The 20,369-nt window shown below is 39.6% G+C and overlaps 1 protein-coding gene across 1 annotated transcript in view; it reads right to left on the bottom strand.

Annotated features, from left to right (window-relative positions):
• EGFLAM (EGF like, fibronectin type III and laminin G domains) overlaps positions 1–20,369 on the bottom strand; it is a 191,857-nt gene that overhangs the window by 116,898 nt on the left and 54,590 nt on the right. Inside the window, exons 2-4 of the mRNA XM_006156308.2 lie at positions 7,227–7,336; positions 6,089–6,172; positions 2,082–2,108 (exon numbers count right to left, since the gene is read on the bottom strand). Of these exons, the coding sequence (XP_006156370.1) occupies positions 2,082–2,108; positions 6,089–6,172; positions 7,227–7,336 (221 nt within the window). The remainder of the gene's footprint in view (positions 1–2,081; positions 2,109–6,088; positions 6,173–7,226; positions 7,337–20,369) is intronic.

The raw sequence follows: 20,369 nt of genomic DNA on the forward strand, positions 1-20,369 counted from the left end.
GCCTCTCAGCCAGTCAAGATCATGGGAGCATGCAAGTATACTCTGTGTTCAGGTCAACTTGGGATCTGAATCCAGGCTTCTCAAGTGGTTCCAGTATCGTGGAGCAGCATGTGCCACCTGCACCATCACGGCTGGGCAAAATGGACTATTCATTACTAAATACCTTTTAGTAATAAAACCATCTTGAATGGTTCTGAACTTACGTCTCTGACCCTGATTGCAAACCTCACCCTTACTCCCTTATATACTGCCTTTTTCTCCTACTGCTAGAAATCCAGAGCCTTTGGTTTCAGAAATAAAACCAGAGGTTGCCCTATAACTAGTCCAGAGAAGTACAGACAAGAGGAGGTGTGCAGTGAATAGAGTACCAGACTAGGAACCAGGAGACCCAGGTTCACTTAGCCTCTCTGCACCAAATCTTTAACACCAAAATGCCATGACTCTTCTCAAATAACCTTCACCAGTAGCTAATAATGACAGAGTTGACCCTACAAATCAAGGTTGGTCTCTTTTAGTGGCAATGGGCATTCCAATGCTTGTTGGAATCAACTAGCAAAAAAGCACCAGAGAGAGAGAAAAGTGCTATTCTCTAAGCATTCATGAGCCAATGCCCTGAGGAAGGTTGTGCAGAGCAGAATGAAAGGAGGAATGGTAGAGATTTCCATTCCCTGAGTGATCACAGGAAGTTAGAGCATATCTTTCAAGGTTTTGCCGCAGGGGCAGCACTGGCTTTGGGGGCTGGACAAATCCTCTATGTGTGGCTATATCCCATGTTTTGCAGGAGAGTTAGTATCTTTGATGCCTGTCCAGTAAAATACCCACACAACTTTTGTGTGTCCCCTAGGTGACAAAGGTACTCCCAGTTGGAAATCATTGCTCGTCCAACTCTTATTTTATAGTCAAAGAGAGACTCATATTGCCCAGTGACATTGTCCCAGGTCACTCTTTCTTTAGTGACAGAGCAAGGACTAGTTTCAAGTCTTCTGATTCCTGGTAAGTTTTCTCTCTCTAACCTTGGATAAGACACAAGGAGAATTACTGTTCTGGGTCAATCCAACTGGTGGACACTAAAGCAGGGTGGTGATGCATCCCCGAGGTAAGCAAGACAATCTACTGAGATGCCAGAGGAAAACGCTAGGACTTTCCGTTTCCATTTTATCTCTCCTTTAAAATTCTGTAGTTATTTTTTACAATATGCATAATATAGTAAGAAAGTAGCATATGTATAATTTATAAATACATAAATATACATATGTTGGTACATGTTTACATTTTTTAAGCCAATGGTATGTATGATCAAAAAATGTGAGACCACCAGTCTAAACATCTTTTTCTTTCTTTTTTGCATAGAAAAATACATCATGACTTTCCTAACAACTCAACATTGCTAGCTCTAGAAAATGACTAAATTGCTTTGATTTGTTTCACTATTTTGTTTTCCAGGATGAAACCTACGGATATTCTAGGAAAAAAAATAAAGCGGGTGTGAGGTGCTAACCAAATCAGAAGCCTTCCGAAGCAGATTATCAAGCAATGCACCTGAATATCACTATCAGCCGGGTTATTTTAGTCAACTTATCATTTAAATCCAACTTGTCAACCCCATCCCCTGCTTGCCTTCAATCCAGAAAATCAAATCAACTGTTTCTGGGTGATTAGTTCTATCTTACTAGAAAGACAATGTAGACTTGTCAGAAGAAATAAGAAAAGGAAAGAAGAAAAGGAGAGAAGAAAACTATCTATAGCACAATATTAGTTTAAATATTTTCTCTCCTTTTCCATCTTTTTTTAACCTAGTCTTAGAACAAAGCTGAAATTACTTCAACATTTAAAAATGTTCCCCTTCACCTTACTCTGCCATGTGAGATGAAGCAGCGCACACAAGGATAAATGTGGCTTCTTCCTAAATGATTAAAAATTCACCTTGTGCGCTTGGCAGTCCCTGCTTACATGAGAACTAAGTACCCTTCTTTGGGCCTTAATTTGTATGAGGGAGATGCAGGAAAATCAACATTGTGATGAAAAGAGACCCCTGAATCTTGGGATGGGAAAGGAGTTTAATTTTTCTAAAGCATACTTACAAAAACTGCCTGGTGGTCAGGTCGTTCCTGGAGAGAAGAAAAAAACAGAAGCAATATGAAGAGTAAAACAAAAGAAACAGGGCTAAAATGAACATATATAGTACCTGTACCTTTCGCCACAAAGAACCAAGGGCAGCAAACACGCCTCTTCGCAGTATGAAGTAACCAACCCTTTAGTTCTTATTCTGTGCCAGGCATGATGCTGAGGGCTCTACATCCATGACCTTGTTTAACACTCACAACATCTTATGCTATCAGATGATACGACATAGTTCAGAGGTCCCCAGACTTGCTCTGTACATAATATACTTCGTGTGTCGGTAATATTTTATAGCAACTCTAGGCCACTAGAAATACTTTTTAGTTCTCCTTACTAAGTAGTTTCATCCAAACAACTTTGTACTAGTAGTTCACACAGCTGCTGCTATTTTCCTCCAAAAATTTAAATATGCTGCCATGCACCTGTGAGCTTGCTGCACACCCCAGCACACAGTTTGAGAACCACAGATACCACTACCTAGGGTGTAGCTTGTATTCGAATTCTTGTTTTGGTGATAAGGAAACTGAGACCCAGTGAGATTATCCAGCTGGTTTGGTGTAACACAGAAATCTGACTCCAAGTCATTTGAATCCAGAACCATCCTGCTAACCCAGATTGCTCTCTCCTCTCTGGCTGATTCTTTGTCTTTATGCTTCCTCATTACTTCTCTCCATCTGTACATCCTGGAACTCTACTCACCCAAACACATGTATAAAGGCACATACGTACACACATATGCTCATTCCCTGGATTCAAGACATTCCCTCCAGTTGGAATGTCGCCCTCCCACCCCCAAGGCTGTCTTTCCAGAAAGTTCACTGTTTCAATTCTCAGTCCCAAGTTTTACCTCTTAACCACTTGATCACACACTAATCTCTGTCTTTTCAAATCCTGTCTCTTAATGACACATTAAGAATGTCTGACCTTATGTTTTTCCCTTAATTGTTTTATTAGTGAATGGGATGTTCTGAACAAGACTAAATGCAGCACTCAAACTGAAACTATATATTATCTTGTGCTGGGCATATAATGGCCACTATAGAGGGTTGTGGAAATCGACAAGAGAATCCAGTGCTAGAATCTGATAGCATACTAATGCTTCAGTGTAAACAATTGAGGGGACATATTTAACATAAAATCAGCAAGAACAATGGCCAACATCAGTATGGTTTTCTACATCTTACCAAAGGCTTATACACACGTGAATTTATTTGGTCCTCATAATTGTGTAATTATACTATCCCTCTCATGGGGAAGAGTTGAAACGTAGACAGATTAAATGATTTTGGCCAAATTTATTCATCAGTTAAGTAGACAAAGCAGGTCTGGAAGCCCAGGGTGCTGGCCTCCCCCCCTGCCCTGTTGTAGGTTTACACTGCAGTGACCTTCAAAGAGATGCCAGTTTTCAGTCCACCTTACATGGAATGGGCAGAATCTCAATTTCAGTGGTATCATCCATGCTTCCAGATATCTGTTACCTTCACTGCGCACTAAATCTCTGGACTGTGTTCCAGGCAGAACAGCAAGCCCTGCAGGACAAGAGGTTGGTGGCAGGAGACATTGCTGGGGACAATGCAGTCCCTCAGTGGTGTCAATAGGCTTGTGAAAGTTCCAGGGCTGTGGGAACCTCAACTTGTGGTTTCTTGGATGGGGCCAAGCTCATCTCCCCCTTTTAGAATAGAGTAAATCACAGAGGTTGGGGCTGAAGGGTGTATACACAAAAGGTTATTTTGAGATTAAAAGCATATCATGCAAAATACAAACTAGCTAAAAATGTGCATCTTTTGTTTTCTTTTTCTTTTCCACCCAAACACATGTATAAAGGCACATACGTACACACATATGCTCATTCCCTGGATTCAAGACATTCCCTCCAGTTGGAATGTCGCCCTCCCACCCCCAAGGCTGTCTTTCCAGAAAGTTCACTGTTTCAATTCTCAGTCCCAAGTTTTACCTCTTAACCACTTGATCACACACTAATCTCTGTCTTTTCAAATCCTGTCTCTTAATGACACATTAAGAATGTCTGACCTTATGTTTTTCCCTTAATTGTTTTATTAGTGAATGGGATGTTCTGAACAAGACTAAATGCAGCACTCAAACTGAAACTATATATTATCTTGTGCTGGGCATATAATGGCCACTATAGAGGGTTGTGGAAATCGACAAGAGAATCCAGTGCTAGAATCTGATAGCATACTAATGCTTCAGTGTAAACAATTGAGGGGACATATTTAACATAAAATCAGCAAGAACAATGGCCAACATCAGTATGGTTTTCTACATCTTACCAAAGGCTTATACACACGTGAATTTATTTGGTCCTCATAATTGTGTAATTATACTATCCCTCTCATGGGGAAGAGTTGAAACGTAGACAGATTAAATGATTTTGGCCAAATTTATTCATCAGTTAAGTAGACAAAGCAGGTCTGGAAGCCCAGGGTGCTGGCCTCCCCCCCTGCCCTGTTGTAGGTTTACACTGCAGTGACCTTCAAAGAGATGCCAGTTTTCAGTCCACCTTACATGGAATGGGCAGAATCTCAATTTCAGTGGTATCATCCATGCTTCCAGATATCTGTTACCTTCACTGCGCACTAAATCTCTGGACTGTGTTCCAGGCAGAACAGCAAGCCCTGCAGGACAAGAGGTTGGTGGCAGGAGACATTGCTGGGGACAATGCAGTCCCTCAGTGGTGTCAATAGGCTTGTGAAAGTTCCAGGGCTGTGGGAACCTCAACTTGTGGTTTCTTGGATGGGGCCAAGCTCATCTCCCCCTTTTAGAATAGAGTAAATCACAGAGGTTGGGGCTGAAGGGTGTATACACAAAAGGTTATTTTGAGATTAAAAGCATATCATGCAAAATACAAACTAGCTAAAAATGTGCATCTTTTGTTTTCTTTTTCTTTTCTTTTTTTTTTTTTTTTTGAGTAAAAGAACTTTAGTAAAGCTAGCAAGAAGGAGCTCAGATGTCAGTCCGTAATGGGTTTATAGTTGATGCTATTACTTATTATGGTTTGAAAAAGTTACTTTATCTTTCTGAATCTCAGAATCCTCGTCAGTAAAATGAGGTCATAGTAGTAAAGATAAAATGGGAAAACAAACATGAAACATCAGAGATTGTGCCTAGCAGGTAACAGATGCTCAATAAGGGATAGCTTCTTGCTATGGATGACAAATAGGCTTGAAACTATGTGTTGCACTGAGCAGGCACTTACTAAATTAGGAGCTGTGAACATTACATCCACCATCAGCCACATTATAACAGGACTATGGGTACTAGAGCTAACTCCTCACACAAAGTTCAGAAGCCTCTAGCCCTGAGTCGACAGTAGTTGAATGGAGAAGGAGGAGGAAAGTCAAAGACAAGAAAATAGAAGATGCCAAAGGCAAAAAATTCACCCAGAAAGACCTTTACAGGAAACCGAAACGGTAGAGATGCAAAGCCAACAGCAGGTAAGTGGAAAGAAGAGTGCTGGGCTTGAAAAGAAAAACAAACAACTTGGACCACTTGAATATACATTTTAAATTACACTAGTTTCTTCAGCACTGTATCTCCAGGCAGTTGGTGTCTTATTTATTTGTAAAGCTGTGCAAGGATCTTTCCAAAAAAAAAAAAAAAGAATCGAACCTTAAGGAAAAAATAAGGAGGAGAAAACAGCAGTAAGGTGGCTATTTTCTCATATGATAAAATAGGGTTGAGTCCAGGATTGAAGCATTTACACCAGGACTTACTCTTTCTTCCTGAACTTTTATCAGATGCCCACCTTCCTGGAGATATAGCTGGCACATTATAGGGATAATATGCCTAGAAAACCTTTGGGAGTTCTGAAAAAATTATATAAGCATCTGTTATTATTATTACCTACATGCAGCACACACATCAAATTGGAAACCTGCCTGAAAAATCCCTGAAATGGCAAGCACATGCATGCTTTGCATGGGGTTGCCAAGATGGAGATACTCACAGTAGCTGGGGTGTCCTGGCTGAGAGGCACACTGTGCGACTGCTCCTGCAAGGATTTATCTGCACCAAGCTCTGAGTAGAAGACCTTGGAAAGATGCAGACACCTGGTGAGGACAGACAGCACTTCTCTAGGATCAAAGGTTTGAATCACACCCCCCAAAAGCAATGGATTCTGAGCTACATTGTCTGCCTTCACATGCGCTAATTCCATGGGAACAAGCATCACACATACCTGGAGAAATCTCAGACTCCAAAGCCTGCAGAGGCCAGGGGGAAGATACCTAATCGGTGAAGTAGAATAAAGAGGTGGGTCTGGCCACTCTTATTTTTCTCCAAAACATGACCCTCTTAGGTAATCTTTCATTGTCCCTCTTCTAATACAACATGAAGTCAGAAATACATTTTTCTACTTTAAGAAGACAATAGGACAAGGACTGAACAATAGCTGCTGTCCTTTGGAAAAACAGAGGTAGTAAGGAGTGGTGGGCCTCAAGTCAGGGGGTGTTTAGCTTCCATTTCAGATGGGCAGTTTAGCTTCAATGGGCTTGGTGCCCTACCAGAAAGTGGGTCAAATGTGACCAGCATTCCTGATATCCTGGATATTTCAGAACCCAAATATTTGTCTTAAATGTCTTGATTTTCAAAAGTTGACAAATTTCTATAAATAGTATTCAAAGAAAATATTCTGGTGAACAGAAATCAGCCCAATTTGTAGCCTCTGAATGAAAAGAACGCATTCTCTCTTTCTTCCTGCACTTTGCCTGTCCACTCCCTGATTTTCATTTAGATTTTACATTATTTTTCACTCATTGACAAAAGTGATTCTATTTTATTTCCTATGTTTCTTCATTATTCTCTAAATCTGAGTATAGGTAATTTATACTTTCTTTATATTTTCCAAACACTGAACAGAGAAAGACATGGAGAGATCCTAGTTGATTAATGTAGATGTGATGTTTGGGTTCTTAAAGTGTCCTTGAAAGGGAATCTCTTTTTCTAGGTTTCACAGAAGAAGAACGGGCAATTTTTAATATGAGAGGACTGATATAAGGAAGCCATATATAGGAGGAGCAAGAATAGAAAGGACACTTGGTAACCCCAACACACCCATTGTAGATCCCCCATGCCCATGTACTCACAGTGTACCCAATGATGGGGCTCCCAGGATGCCTTGGCATTTTCCACTGGATGCTGAAAGCTGTACAGTTCAGTGCACCCAGCATTATGTCAAGAGGAGGCCCTACCTTGCCTGTCCCCAAAGGAAAAAAATCGTGTTAGAAGCTTCATGCATTCGGTCTTGATTATACTTACACAAAATTTGAGACAGATATTGTCCCACCTGTCTCAGCCAGAACTTTGCTATCCCCTCCCAACCTGGTATTGCTAGATAAATCTGCCCAACTACACATATCAGTCCCTTCTATAACTTTTAGTAGATTTGAGTATAGCAAAGGAAAATTCAGAATAACTTAGACCAAACACTTCTGACTGGACTCTAGGGGTTTGGAATGTATTAAAGCAAGATGAAGAATTTTTATGTGTGTGTTTGTGTGTGTGTGTGTGTGTGTGCGTGTGCTTATATTGCTAGTATAGCCTTATAAGGGAACATTTCAAAAATAATGTAAGTATAAAATGGAATTTAAAGTTTTTAAATGACCTGATAACTACTTATATTAAATGATTTCATGATTGTAAGTGACACATTTTATAAAGATAAAACAATATATGCAGATTGCCAAAATTTAGAAAATACCCCCCCAAAATCATATATTATATTCTACTATTCAGAAATAAATTCTATTAGTATTTTAGTATACCTCTTTTTGGTCACATGCAACTTTTAAAATAAAAGTTTCATTCTGTGTGTGTATGTATATAAATGTTTAATTCTTTCTTTTGCTATTATATTTATTATATATAGTGATTATGTATCTATATATTATATATAACTAATTTTGGGACCAGCAGTTGGCATAATGGCTATGTCGCTGGACTTGCATGTAGTCTACCTCAGTTCGAGTCCCAGACCTGGTGGCTTAAACTCATGTTGGGCGCGTGTGCGTGCGTGCCCAAGATTCCAAGAGGTGAATGGACGAGAAGGGATTGCAGCACAGCCATCCCCCCTGGGGGATGATTTCTCACTTTCTGTCTCTCTGTCTCTCTCTGTCATTCTGGTGAGTGCACATGCTCTATAGCAAAAACCTCTCCCCCCCAAAAAAAAAAATATATATGTATACGTTAATAATTTTAAATTATTTCATTTAATACTGTATAGTATATGTAGCATATTTACTGTCAGTAAAAATCATTATTTTTAATGGCTATAAATTATTCAATTTAATACATGTTCCACAATAAACAATATTTATCATTCCACTACCATTAGATGGCTCATTTATTTTCAATATTTTATTATTTTAAATAATGGTCCATGAAAGCAGAAACCAGGCTGTCTTGTTCAGAGTACAGAAATTAGTAAATAGTAAAAGCTCAATAAACATTGCTTAAGTGATTGAATGTTCTGGAATTTGATTTTCCACTTACTACGCGACCTGTTAAGCATTCTTTGAAACTACTGCAGATAAATATCTAACTTATCATTTAGGATACTTAGAAACTAAAAAATGTATGCGCGTATTGGATTGCTGCTAGGGCCTCCTACGGGTTTTAAAGAACAGAACCCAAGGTCTTTCTGGTGGACCAAATAATAGAGGTTTAATGCTGTCACTTAGCAAGAACTGTGAGGCTAATGGGCAGCTCCCATCTGTCATAGACACCTACAACTGTCACCATCCTAGGATTTAATCTGTGATCTCTCTAACTCTGCCTTGATTCAAGATTTAAAGTCTCATCTGATCGATCAAACTTGGGTCACGTCATTTCTTCTTGACTCAATCAAGGTATAGGAGAGTAAAGATGAGTCTTTCCTGGCTTCCAAACTGGGAAATGACAGGATAATAGGAATGTTTTGTCTACCCAGCCTATCTACAGTGAAGAGAGCACATAAAGTGGGGACAGGATCATAGGAAAAGGGTAGTAGGAGAATGGATAGTTACAAACTATGCTGCACAGAGCATGCATGTTCATTAACTATTACTCTATTGTTTGACATTTAGGTTACTTTCAAAATGTCACTCTTTAAAATAATGCCTTAGGGACTAGCAGGTGGTATAGTGGTTAAGACACTGTACTCCCAAATGGTCAATTGCAGTTTGAGTCCCAGACTCAAGGGCTTGAAACTCACGCCATGCATGTGTGCATGAGTGCTTAAAGCCCTGACAGAATGAAGGAGATGGGATTGTTGTGTGGTCATCCCCCCTGCAGGGTGATTTCTCATTTTCTGTCTCTGTCTCCCTGATGAACACACATGCCTTATAGCAAGAATTTCTATAAAATGATAGTAATAATAATGCCTTTAAAAAATATCTGGGGCCAGCCCCATAACCTATTGGTTAAGAGAGGCAGATCCCACATGGTTGACCACAATCTGAGTCCCAGCCCTGGAGGTTTGAAAAATACCCCAGATGCACATGCTTGCATGCTTCAAATCCCAACAGAAGAAAAAATGGAATAGAAGAAATTGCCCAGTGATCAAATCCCACTGGAGGGTGCTTTCTTCCTCCCTCTCTCTCTCTCAGTCTCTTGCCTCTCTCTGGTGATTGCACATATCCTCTGGCAATTAAAAAATAAAGAAAGAGCATCTGTGTATGTGTCATTTTGTGTACATGTGCATGTGTTTCTATGATCAATATCTATAAAAAAATCAAGGGCCACATACATTTTAATTTTTACTAGTAACTGACCTATTGTTCTCCCAGAAAGATTAAAGAGTGAATCTTTAAGTACCTGCAAACTATTGTATTTGGATAAATTCCTAAAGTAGAATTCCTGTATCTAATACAGTTTGTCAGTCCTGGCATTGTTGACATTTGGAACTAAAGTGTTTTCATTAGGAACTATCCTGTCGCATTGTAGGATGTTGAGCAGCATCCCTGGTCTCTATGTACTAAATGCCACTAGTATCCCCAGCTCAGTTATGAAAACTGAGAACATTTCCAGGCATTGCCAAGTATCCTCTAGGGGGAGAGTGTTCCCAGATGAGAACCACTGATTTTAGAGATTGATTATTTGAAAGACTTTTAATAAATTTAATTGAACTTACATCTAGAAAATTAAGGGACCAGCAGTTGGCATGGTGACTAAGGCACCATGTTCAAGTTCCAGACCTGGTGACTTGAAACTCACACCAGGAATGTGTGCATGCATGCCCAAAATCCCGAGAGGAGAATGGAGGAGAGGGGATTGTGGTATGGTCATGTCCCGGGGCCAGAGGGGGGGTGATTTCTCACTTTCTGTCTCTTTGTCTCTCTCTGTCTCTTCAGTGAGTACACATGCCCTATAGCAAAAATCTGTCTCAAAAAGAAAGAAAGAAAGAAAAGAAAAAGAAAATTAACTAATTTAGAAGTTTATGGTAGTATATAAGAAACCCAGTATAAATGACACAGTCTCACCAGGTCTATAACCGCTTAAAATTTTCTGCTCTGTATACTGTCAAGAAACTAAAAAAACAAGTCACAAACTGGGGGAAAATATTTTCAAAAGACATAGCTAATAAAAGACTGTAATTTACTACAAAGCTATAGACTAAACGTTTATGTCCCCTCAAAATTCATATGTTGAAACCTAATTCCCAATGTGATGGCATTTGGAGATGGAACCTTTGGAAAGTGATGAGGTCATAAAAGTGAAGTCCTGATTAATTGAATTAGTGCCCTTTATAAAAACGCCATAGAGAGCTCCCTCATTCCTTCTGCTGTATGAGGACACTATGAGACAACAGCTGTCTATGAACTAAGAAGTGGGTCTTCATCAGACACCAAATATGATGGCTCCTTGATTTTGAACTTTGTAGACTCCAGAACTTTGAAAATTTTATTTCGGTTGTTTATAAGTCACCCAGTTTATGACATTTTGCTATAGCAGCCAATCAAACTAATACAACAAAGAGCTCTTAAAACACAACAATGAAAAAAAAATTAATAATTTGGGACCAGAAGATGACATAATGATTACATTGTGGGACTCCTACATACTCAACAGTGGTTTGAATCCCAGACCCGGTGACTTGAAACTCACGCCGGGTGCATGTGCATGCATGCCCAAGGTCATGAGAGGAGAATGGAGTAGAAGGGATTGCAGCATGGCCTTTCCCCCTGTGGGGTGGGGTAAGTTCTCACTTTCTATCTCTCTGTCTCTCCAGTGAGTACGTGTACCCTATAGCAAAAATCTCTCTTATAGACAAACAAACAAACAACTCAATTTAAAAATGGGTAAAAGACCATGATAGATACCTCACCAAAAAAGATACAGATGGCAAGTAAGGACTTGAAAAGTAAAGGCATGACACATCATGTGTCATCAGGGAAATGCAAATTAAAACTACAATGAGGTATCTCTACATGCCTATAGAATGGCCAAAATCGAATGCTGGCAGGAATTCACATTCATTGCTGATGGGAATGTAAAATGGCGAAGCCATTTTAGAAGACAGCTGGTGGTTTCTCAAAAAAACAAATCTACTCTTACCACACAATCCAGCATTTGCACTACTTGGGACTTATCCAAGGGGCTGAAAGACTTATGCCCACACAAAGACCCACACATGGATATTTATAGCAGCTTTATTCATAATTGCCAAAATTTGGAAGTAACCAAGATGTCCTTCAGAAGATGGTTGGATAGATAAATGGTGATATATCCAGACAATGGAATATTAGTCAGCTCTATAAAGAATGAAATGTTATACCATAAAAAGTCACAGGGGGGGACCAGTAGTTAGCATAATGGCTATGTCGCTGGACTCCCACATAGTCAACCACGGTTTGAGTCCTGGACCCGGTGGCTTAAAACTCAGGCTGGGCATGTGTGCGTGCGTGCCCAAAAATCCCAAGAGGAGAATGGAGGAGAAGGGAGTGTGGTGTGGCCATTCCCCCGTGGGGGGATGGCCAAATACCTATAGCAAATACCTATAGCAAAATCCTCTCCAGAAAACAAAAAAAAGTCACAAAGGAAACGTAAATGGATATTACTAATTGTTTGATTCCAACTATATGACATTCAGGAGAAACAAATTCAACTATGGAGATGGTCAGAAGATCAATGGTATCTAGGGATTAGAGGTGAAGGAGAAATGAGTAGGTGGAGATCACAGGATTTTTAGGACAGCAAAACTACTCCAATTGACACTGTATTGGCTACCTGTCATTATGCATTTGTCCATATCTACAGAGTGTACAACATTAAGAGTGAGCCCTAATGCAAACTATGGCCTTTTGGTGATCGTGATGTGCCCATGTAAGTTGCTTAATTATAACAAATATATCACTCTGGTGGGGAATATTGGCAATGGGGGACAGACTGCATGTGTTAGAGGTATTGGAGAACTCTCTGTACTTTTCTCATTATTTTGCTATGATTCTAAAACTACTCTAAGAAATAAAGTCTTTTAAAAAGCTGCAAGTTTAATTTTTAAAAGATTTTTTTATATATTTTTGGACTAGTCTTTCTCTATTCATGTGTTCTATACATCTTTCAAATGGGTTAATTTTTTCTCATTTATAACTCTTGATATGTTAAAGATCAGAATTATTCACTTACACATCTATGCTTTGTATAGTTTTATGTCTGGATCCCCCACTACTACTCAGTTTTTTGTTTTGTTTTGTTTTTAACTGATTTAAGAGATCTTTGTTAACAGAGCATAAAACATGGCTAGAAAATGTGGAGAAAGACAGTGGAAATGATTTATTAGTCCTTTGGAGAACCATAAAATAACCAGAAAACACAGCCTCATTCACCCTCCTGGGAACAGTACTTGTTCCCTTTGCTTTGAGAAAAAAATACAGCAGAGCAAGGCAGGCTACTTAGGTCACTAAAAGGGGAATGGGTCCTCATATCCCTTGTGTTTCTGCAATAGTTTGGTACAGAAAATACTCTAGGTATTTTAAATGAAAAAGTAGTTGTGGAAATTGGTTGAAAGGCTAGAGAAATGGAATGCAGGAGTCTCCATTGACCCTGTTTTGTAAATCATAGAGCATGCACTGTAGTGGTGATTCAGAACGAGGAAGCCTTTGCCTTACCCTCACCTTTCCCTTCATTGCTGCCTCAGCTACCTCTGGATCTCCACAAACTGTTGATGGAGTACGGAATAATTCTTACTTGTTTGTTTTTGCCACAAAGTGTGTGTGCTCACCAAAGACAAATAAAAGGAAAGTGAGAAATGACCTCCCCAGGGTAGATGGCCACATCACACTTCCTTCTCCCCCATTCTTTAGGAATTTTAGGCACACGTGTACAGGCATCCAGTGTGATTTTCAAGCCACTGGGTGCACAACTCAAATCATGGTCAGCCATGTGGGAGTCCAGCACCTAATTCACCTGGTGTCCCCTGAATTCTCATTTATTGATAGACTTGCTTGGCTGAAGAAAGAGCAGCAAGAGAGTGGTCTTTACCCTATTCCTGCCTTCCATAGCTCCAGAATATACCTAGTTAGTAGGACCTACTTTACATCCAGAGTATTGGCTCCAAGGGAGTTTGGTAAATATAGTTTAATTTTCCAGACTTTGTACTACAGTAACGACAACTAGAAAGATGATAAAGTGAATGATGAACAGCCAGTTTATACATTATATCCATTACATCTTGGTACCTTAAAAAGCATGACTTACAACATGCTATCCCCTTTACTTGGCAATCTCTACGAAAGTATTTACGTCAAGCCCTGAAGGGACACAGTTAGATATGACTCTCATTTTATAGGTATTTTCACTCACTATTTGCTTTTTCACACACCTAACAAATATGTGTCAAGCTCCCATTTTGTACCAACCAGTCAACAAGGTTACATTAGTGACAAAAAAAGATATGAGGCCACAAACAAGTCAGTAAGACATCACACCTGGGCATGAGGGGCAGTGAAGTGGGAAGAACAAGGCACTTAGGGCATGCCTAGCTCTGTCTCAAGACTTGTAGGAGTGAGGCAAAGTAGAAATAAGAAGAGTATCCCAAGCAGAGAGAGCAACATACACCCTTTCTGCAAGAGTGGGAGAAAGAATCACATACATGCACCCACCAGAGCCCTGTGGCTGAAAGGATGTGGGTGATGAAGGAGAGGAAAGAATTTGGATGGTTTTAAGGATTCTGCCATGGGCAACACAGGAGGAAGTGTGTGTCATTCCCTCAGCCAGGAATACGCAGATGGCTTTTACTATCCATGAAGGAGGAGATGCAGTCATCTGTGGTGATAAGTAAGAAGTAGCCAGGTCAGACGTTTGGACCAAATACCAAAATATTCCAGATTAATCCATTAAATTGGAAAGTTAGGTTATTAAAAATAATTGAATTTAAAAATCAGATTTTTTGAAGAGGAAACTCTCTAAGCTTAAGAAAGGTTAAAAATAAATAAATAAAAAGGTAAGTGATAAGACTCCATCATTAAGCTTCCATCGCACTCTTCAAAGATTACCCAAAAAGTTTCAAAACAATATACAATTATATATATAATAAACATATATCTGATAGACCAAGATATATGTTTATTATAAACCTAATCCATATTGATTAAAAAAATGAAGAGTCGATTCACAAAAGAAGATGTATAGCTAGTAAACACATATGAGGCAATATCAAAATTTGCTAGTTATCGAAGAAACACCATTTTAAAAAACTGAAATGTTTTCACCAAAATATTTAAGTGAGAATAACTAATGTTGACAATAATACATGAATGGACTACTCTCAAAAAATTACCTGTGGCAGTGGAAGACAATCTGGCAAACTACAATGATATCCAGAGCCACTCTAAATCTGTTCATTTCCTTGGACTCCCAGAAGTGTGATCACAGTTAGTCACGAGAAAAGAACCTGAAAGAAGAGAAGGCTGGGGCCATGTAATGGTGCCACTGAACCCGCTTGGAAAAGGTACTGGGTTTGCTTCCCAGGACTTCCCTGAGCACATCTGGCACACATACACGCCATGATCCAGACCAGCTGAGTCTAGGATGGATGTGGCATGAAGATACTGTTGCGGGGGACCTGTCTCTCTACTCTCTTTCTCATGCTCTCTCTTGGGAGAAATAAATGAATACAATGTTTTCAAAAGCAAAGACTGGACACCTGAAGATGTTTTTTTTTCATACCATCACATGTGATACAGAAACCATAAGTAACCTAAATATTTTAAAACAGAGCAATAAGTCAACTGTGGATACTTGCCTGGAGGGAACTCTAAATTCATTTGGGGGGAAAAAAAAAACTTGAAAGCAAGAAAAAAAGATTAATTGTTATATTTAGATGGCTGAGGTTAAGGATGATTTCCCTATATTTTCTTCTGTTTCACAAGCTCTCCAGAATGTTATATTACTTTTATTACAACTTTGAAAAATTATTTTTAAAAGCATTTTTTATACAAAGGTATGTTATGGGTGTGGATAGAACCTCATTCTTTATTTACTGAAGGAAATCCACAAAATTATGCTTCATGAAGTTTGCACTAGTGTGGTGCTGTCTCAGGTTTGCAGCCTGTTTCTCACCATTTAATAGTCATGCTAAAAATAGTTTGCAATTAATGAAGCATTTCCATTAGCTCTCAACAACAGGCCATATATCTGAATAAAGTAATATACCTAGAGCATAAGTCAACTGTCGTAGGCAAATAAAGGCACCTAGGAAGGCAGCTATTAATGCCATAAACAATGTTGCACAGAATAGTTAGTTGACAGTGACTGGTGCACCAGCAGGGGAGGGGCTGGCACTCTAAAGGACATGGGTCAGGTAGTCCCTTTATTCCCCTCTACATTGATAGCCCATCATAATCTAGAACAAGATTTAGCACAAAGTGTTGCTAAACATCTGTAAGGCAGCATCTGTAAGGCAGCTTTGATTCTAAATAATGTTTCACAATGATGTCCCCTTGGGTTCCTCTTCATAGCAGCAGGACCTAGAAAGACACTCTGATGGTTCCCACAAGAGGTGAATGCCTAGAAGATGATCCAGGTCAGGCTGCACAGGGTTCAGAAAAAGAGAGAAAGACCAGTGAGCAGAGCCTGTCTTCATGAAGATTCTAAACTTGAGCTGGTGTGAAGTCCTGGGCTCTAAGCTTCTCACACACACTCGTCCGTTCCTGCAGACTACTGGGAGATTATTCTCTTTCTCAAAATAACAGACATCAATGTGATACTACAATTATTTAAATTTTTAGATATTTGTTTAAAAGAAGTAAACTACAGCAAGGGTCAGATTGTGGCATAGCAGTAAAAGCAATGCTCTGTGAGGCAAACTCATATAGGAAGGTTCAAGGTTGAAGTCCAGAGAGCTCCCAGAGTACACCAGATATATGTGTGCCCATGATCTGGGCCTGGCTGACAAATGGGGATGCCGTCTCTGTCTCTCTCTCTCCTTCATTAATGGAAGAAATAAAAAATAAACTTTTAAAAATAAAGCTAAAACTCCATGCTTCATTCCTTTCTTCTTCCTTCTTTTCTTCTTTCCCAAAACACCTTCCTTTGATTTCTAAATCTCTTGTCACTTGTCTATGTGCATTTTGGTTTCCAAAAGAGGTAACAACCATTCTGATGTTATTGTGTTGCATCCTCATATAAGATTATAGTTTTATTTTATCTGCATGTTTCTTTTATTTATCAGTACTAGAAATGACTCAAGGCCCCATCAGTAAAAGGATGAATATAACGTTGCAGTATCTTTACTACTTGAATGACTACTTCTTTATACACAGAGACGGATCTACTTGAGGAAAGAAAGAGGGGTGGGAGCCAGCAGGTGGCATGGTGATTAAGGCTGCTGGATTCCCACACAGCCAACTAAGGTTCGAGTCCTGGATCTAATCTGGGATAAATAAACAATATGAGTGGGAAAATCATGATTGGTGCATGTGTGTATATGCCCAAAATCCCAAAAGGAGAATCGGGGGAGAAGAGATTGTGGCATGGCCATCCCCCTGGGGGTTGATTTCTCACTTTTGTTCTCTGTTGTCTCTCTCCTCTTCAGTGAACACACATGCCCTATGGCAAAAATCTAAAAAAGGGAAAAAAGAAAGCGGAGAAAACCTTTGCAAACTTTAAATCACTTCTCAAACATTAACCACCTTCTGATCTTTCTCTTACTAAAAGCCTATGAAACACCTTTCTTTGATTTCTAAATCTATTGTCACTTGTCTATGTGCATTTTGGTTTCCAAAAGTGTATGACTGCTATTGGGTTCTTTTGCCTTGTGAAGTGTTCTCTAATTTATAAACATTTTAATGGGGATTGAAGGGACCAGTAGTAAATAAGTTTGTTCAGCACACTATGTTTGCCAGAAGTCAACTGACCTACATAGCAATATGGTTTAGAGGAGGAAGACATTATTTCCATTTAACATATAAAGATATGGAGGGCTAGGGTCTATTGACTTAACATCTTAACAACAGAGGGAGGCTGAGAAAGTGAGGAACAAGGTAAAGATGCTCTTCCTCCCAATGTTACTGTTCTTAGTGAACCTGTCCAGACTCGCCTTCTGTGCTCCTGCATACCCTTCTCCCTGCCAGTCACTACCATGACTGCTATGGCTCTTGAGTGTACTTCTCCAGGGCAGCCCTCTCCTTCAGAGGCACAGGCCTGTGTAGCCAACTGCCTAGTGAACCCAGATGTCAGCCAGGCCTCTCAAATTCAACATGTCAGAATGGAATTCTTTATTTATTTTCAATCTGTGCCTTCCCAGGAATCTCGATGAATGACATCACCATCTACCACACATTCAGAAACCCAGAAGACACCCTCAGTGTCAAACTGGTCATACTGCATCCATCCTTTCCTCTCCACGGAAGCCTCAGAACCTTCCTCAACCCTGCCCCTGGAGCAGCACTCCTAATTGTTGAGAGGCATGTGCACAGTGGAACCTTCTAAGAAATATTGTTTCCTGCTCCAGACCCTTCACAGTCTCCTTTGGAAAACATGTGCTACCAAATGAATTTCCGTAAAACAGTTGCATGCAGCAGCAAGAAGGCTGGAGCCATAGGACTGGGGGCTCCAAAAGTTTTGTGTGGTAGGGGTGTCTAAATGGCAGACAGAAGGAAGTAACAGGGGCTTTCTCAAGTGGTATTTGCATTTCGAGCACAGCATTTTTCTCTTGGTGTGTTTGAAATGACCTGAGGGTAGGAAAGGACACCAGCTGGGGGCCCCTCTGAAGCTGTAGCTGCAGAGTAAGCACATTGTTTATCCATGGAATGCATGATTAGTACGAAGAGAGACAGGCTAAAGGCAGAAGCCAGCCACCCAGTGGCTCCACTCCTGGGATGAGATAAATTCTAGCCAAGGAAAGCCCAGGAAGGCCAGATAAACCACAGGGACATTCGCTGCCACGGATGGCCTGGTATGGCATCAGGACAGGGAGACACAGCAGTGTGGTCCTAACCAGATAATGAGAAGTGCAAAGTAAATCTCTAACTTCCTTCCAGCTACCAGCGTGGAAGATAAGGGGGAAAACACTTGAGACTTTCTTCCCTTCTCTATAATGTTGGCTCTTATCAGAAGAAAGTCAAATCTGTAGACAGAGCAAGGAAAGCCCAAGCTACACTCTCTAAAAACTCCTAATGAAGCAAAAATATGTTGGAGAATAACTCAAAAGTCTCCTGGGTTCTTATCTATTGTGATATAGATACATAACCAGCACTAAAATCAAGGAGAAAAATAGAGAGGCAAGACATTTATAGGACACAGAAACAGATTACTTCTGTTGATGATAATGTGTATAGCATCCGGAACTGGACTGGTATGAAGAGTATTCATGTTGGGTAAATTCACTTTACAAGCTAACTAATGTATACTGATTAGATGTGTAAAGTAAATGAAAAGAAAAGAAGAAACATAACCAGCACTTTCTCAATATTAAAAGCAATTTTTTTCTAAGTAAAAATCCATTTACATGTGAGCCATATAAGATTTAAGGAGTTAAATACAAAGTAACACTCATATTTCACCAATGATGGTAACAAATAATGGAAAAATACGTAAAAGCAAACTAGTTCTGAAGAAGCATAGTCCTTAAAACTAGTGGGGACCAGCAGTTAGCATAATGGCTATGTCGCTGGACTCCCATATAGTCGACTGCGGTTCGCATCCTGGACCTGGTGGCTTAAAACTCACACTGGGCGTGTGTGCATGCATGCCCAAGATCCCAAGAGGAGAGTGGAGGAGAAGGATTGCTGCGTGGCCATCCCCCCTGGGCGGTGATTTCTTGCTTTCTGTCTCTCTGTCTCTCTCTGTCTGTCCGGTGAGCGCATGCACCGTATTGCAAAAACCTCTAAAAAAAAAAACCTAGTGTAATACATTCCAGCAGTCTGGTCCCCCGAAGCTGTGTTCTTGTAAACTCTAAGCTGTACTTCTTAAAAGATAAACATTAAAAAAGTGTGTTTCTTTGCCATGAGGGAGTTGTATTCTTGAACTCTCTTCTTTGGAGAGCTTTCAAACCTGCATTAGGCTTTTTGCATCAGAAACTTTTGAATAATTAGGTCAAGTTCTTATGGTAATTTTATTTCATAAAATACTTGAATTTCCTGAGCAAAATTCATCTCTCATTCAATTAGTTTTGAAATTCAATTCATAAAGACACTTTAAAATGCAAACAAAAATATCATCTGTGACAGAAATACATTGCTAGCTTTTTAGTTATTTGATTTTCATGGAATGAATCAAGTTATAGTCACTGATGCAATGGAAAGTGCCCAGACTAACTAAAAATAGTCAGAAAATTCTGAGTAGGGAAACAAAAAACACATTTCTATCTTCTTGAAGCTCGCTCCAACTATTATTACTAAAGTAGCGCTAAAATATGTAACTAAAAATGCATCCACTAGAGCCACTTCCAAGGTGATGCATTCAAGGCAGAAATAAAATGATAGATTTAAGACACAGAGAAAATGTGAATTTAACAGGGCTGGCCCCATAGCCTATTGGTTAAGGGAGCTAGATCCCACATGGCTGACTTCGGGTCAAATCCAAGTCCTGATGGTTTGACAAATACATTAGGTGCATGTGGGTACCCCAAATCCTGACAAAATAGAGAAGGGATTTCACTGTGATCACATTCCATGGGGAGGGGGTGCTTTCTCCATTTCTGTCTTTCTCTCTGGAAACTGCATGTATACCCTCTGGCAATTAAAATAATTAAATAAATAAGAAAGACACAGAACAGTATTTGTTCTAGTTAGTCAGGGATTAAAGAAATT

The sequence above is a fragment of the Tupaia chinensis genome, unplaced genomic scaffold, assembly GCF_000334495.1.
Source record: "Tupaia chinensis unplaced genomic scaffold, TupChi_1.0 Scaffold000489_1, whole genome shotgun sequence".
NCBI lineage: Eukaryota > Metazoa > Chordata > Mammalia > Scandentia > Tupaiidae > Tupaia > Tupaia belangeri.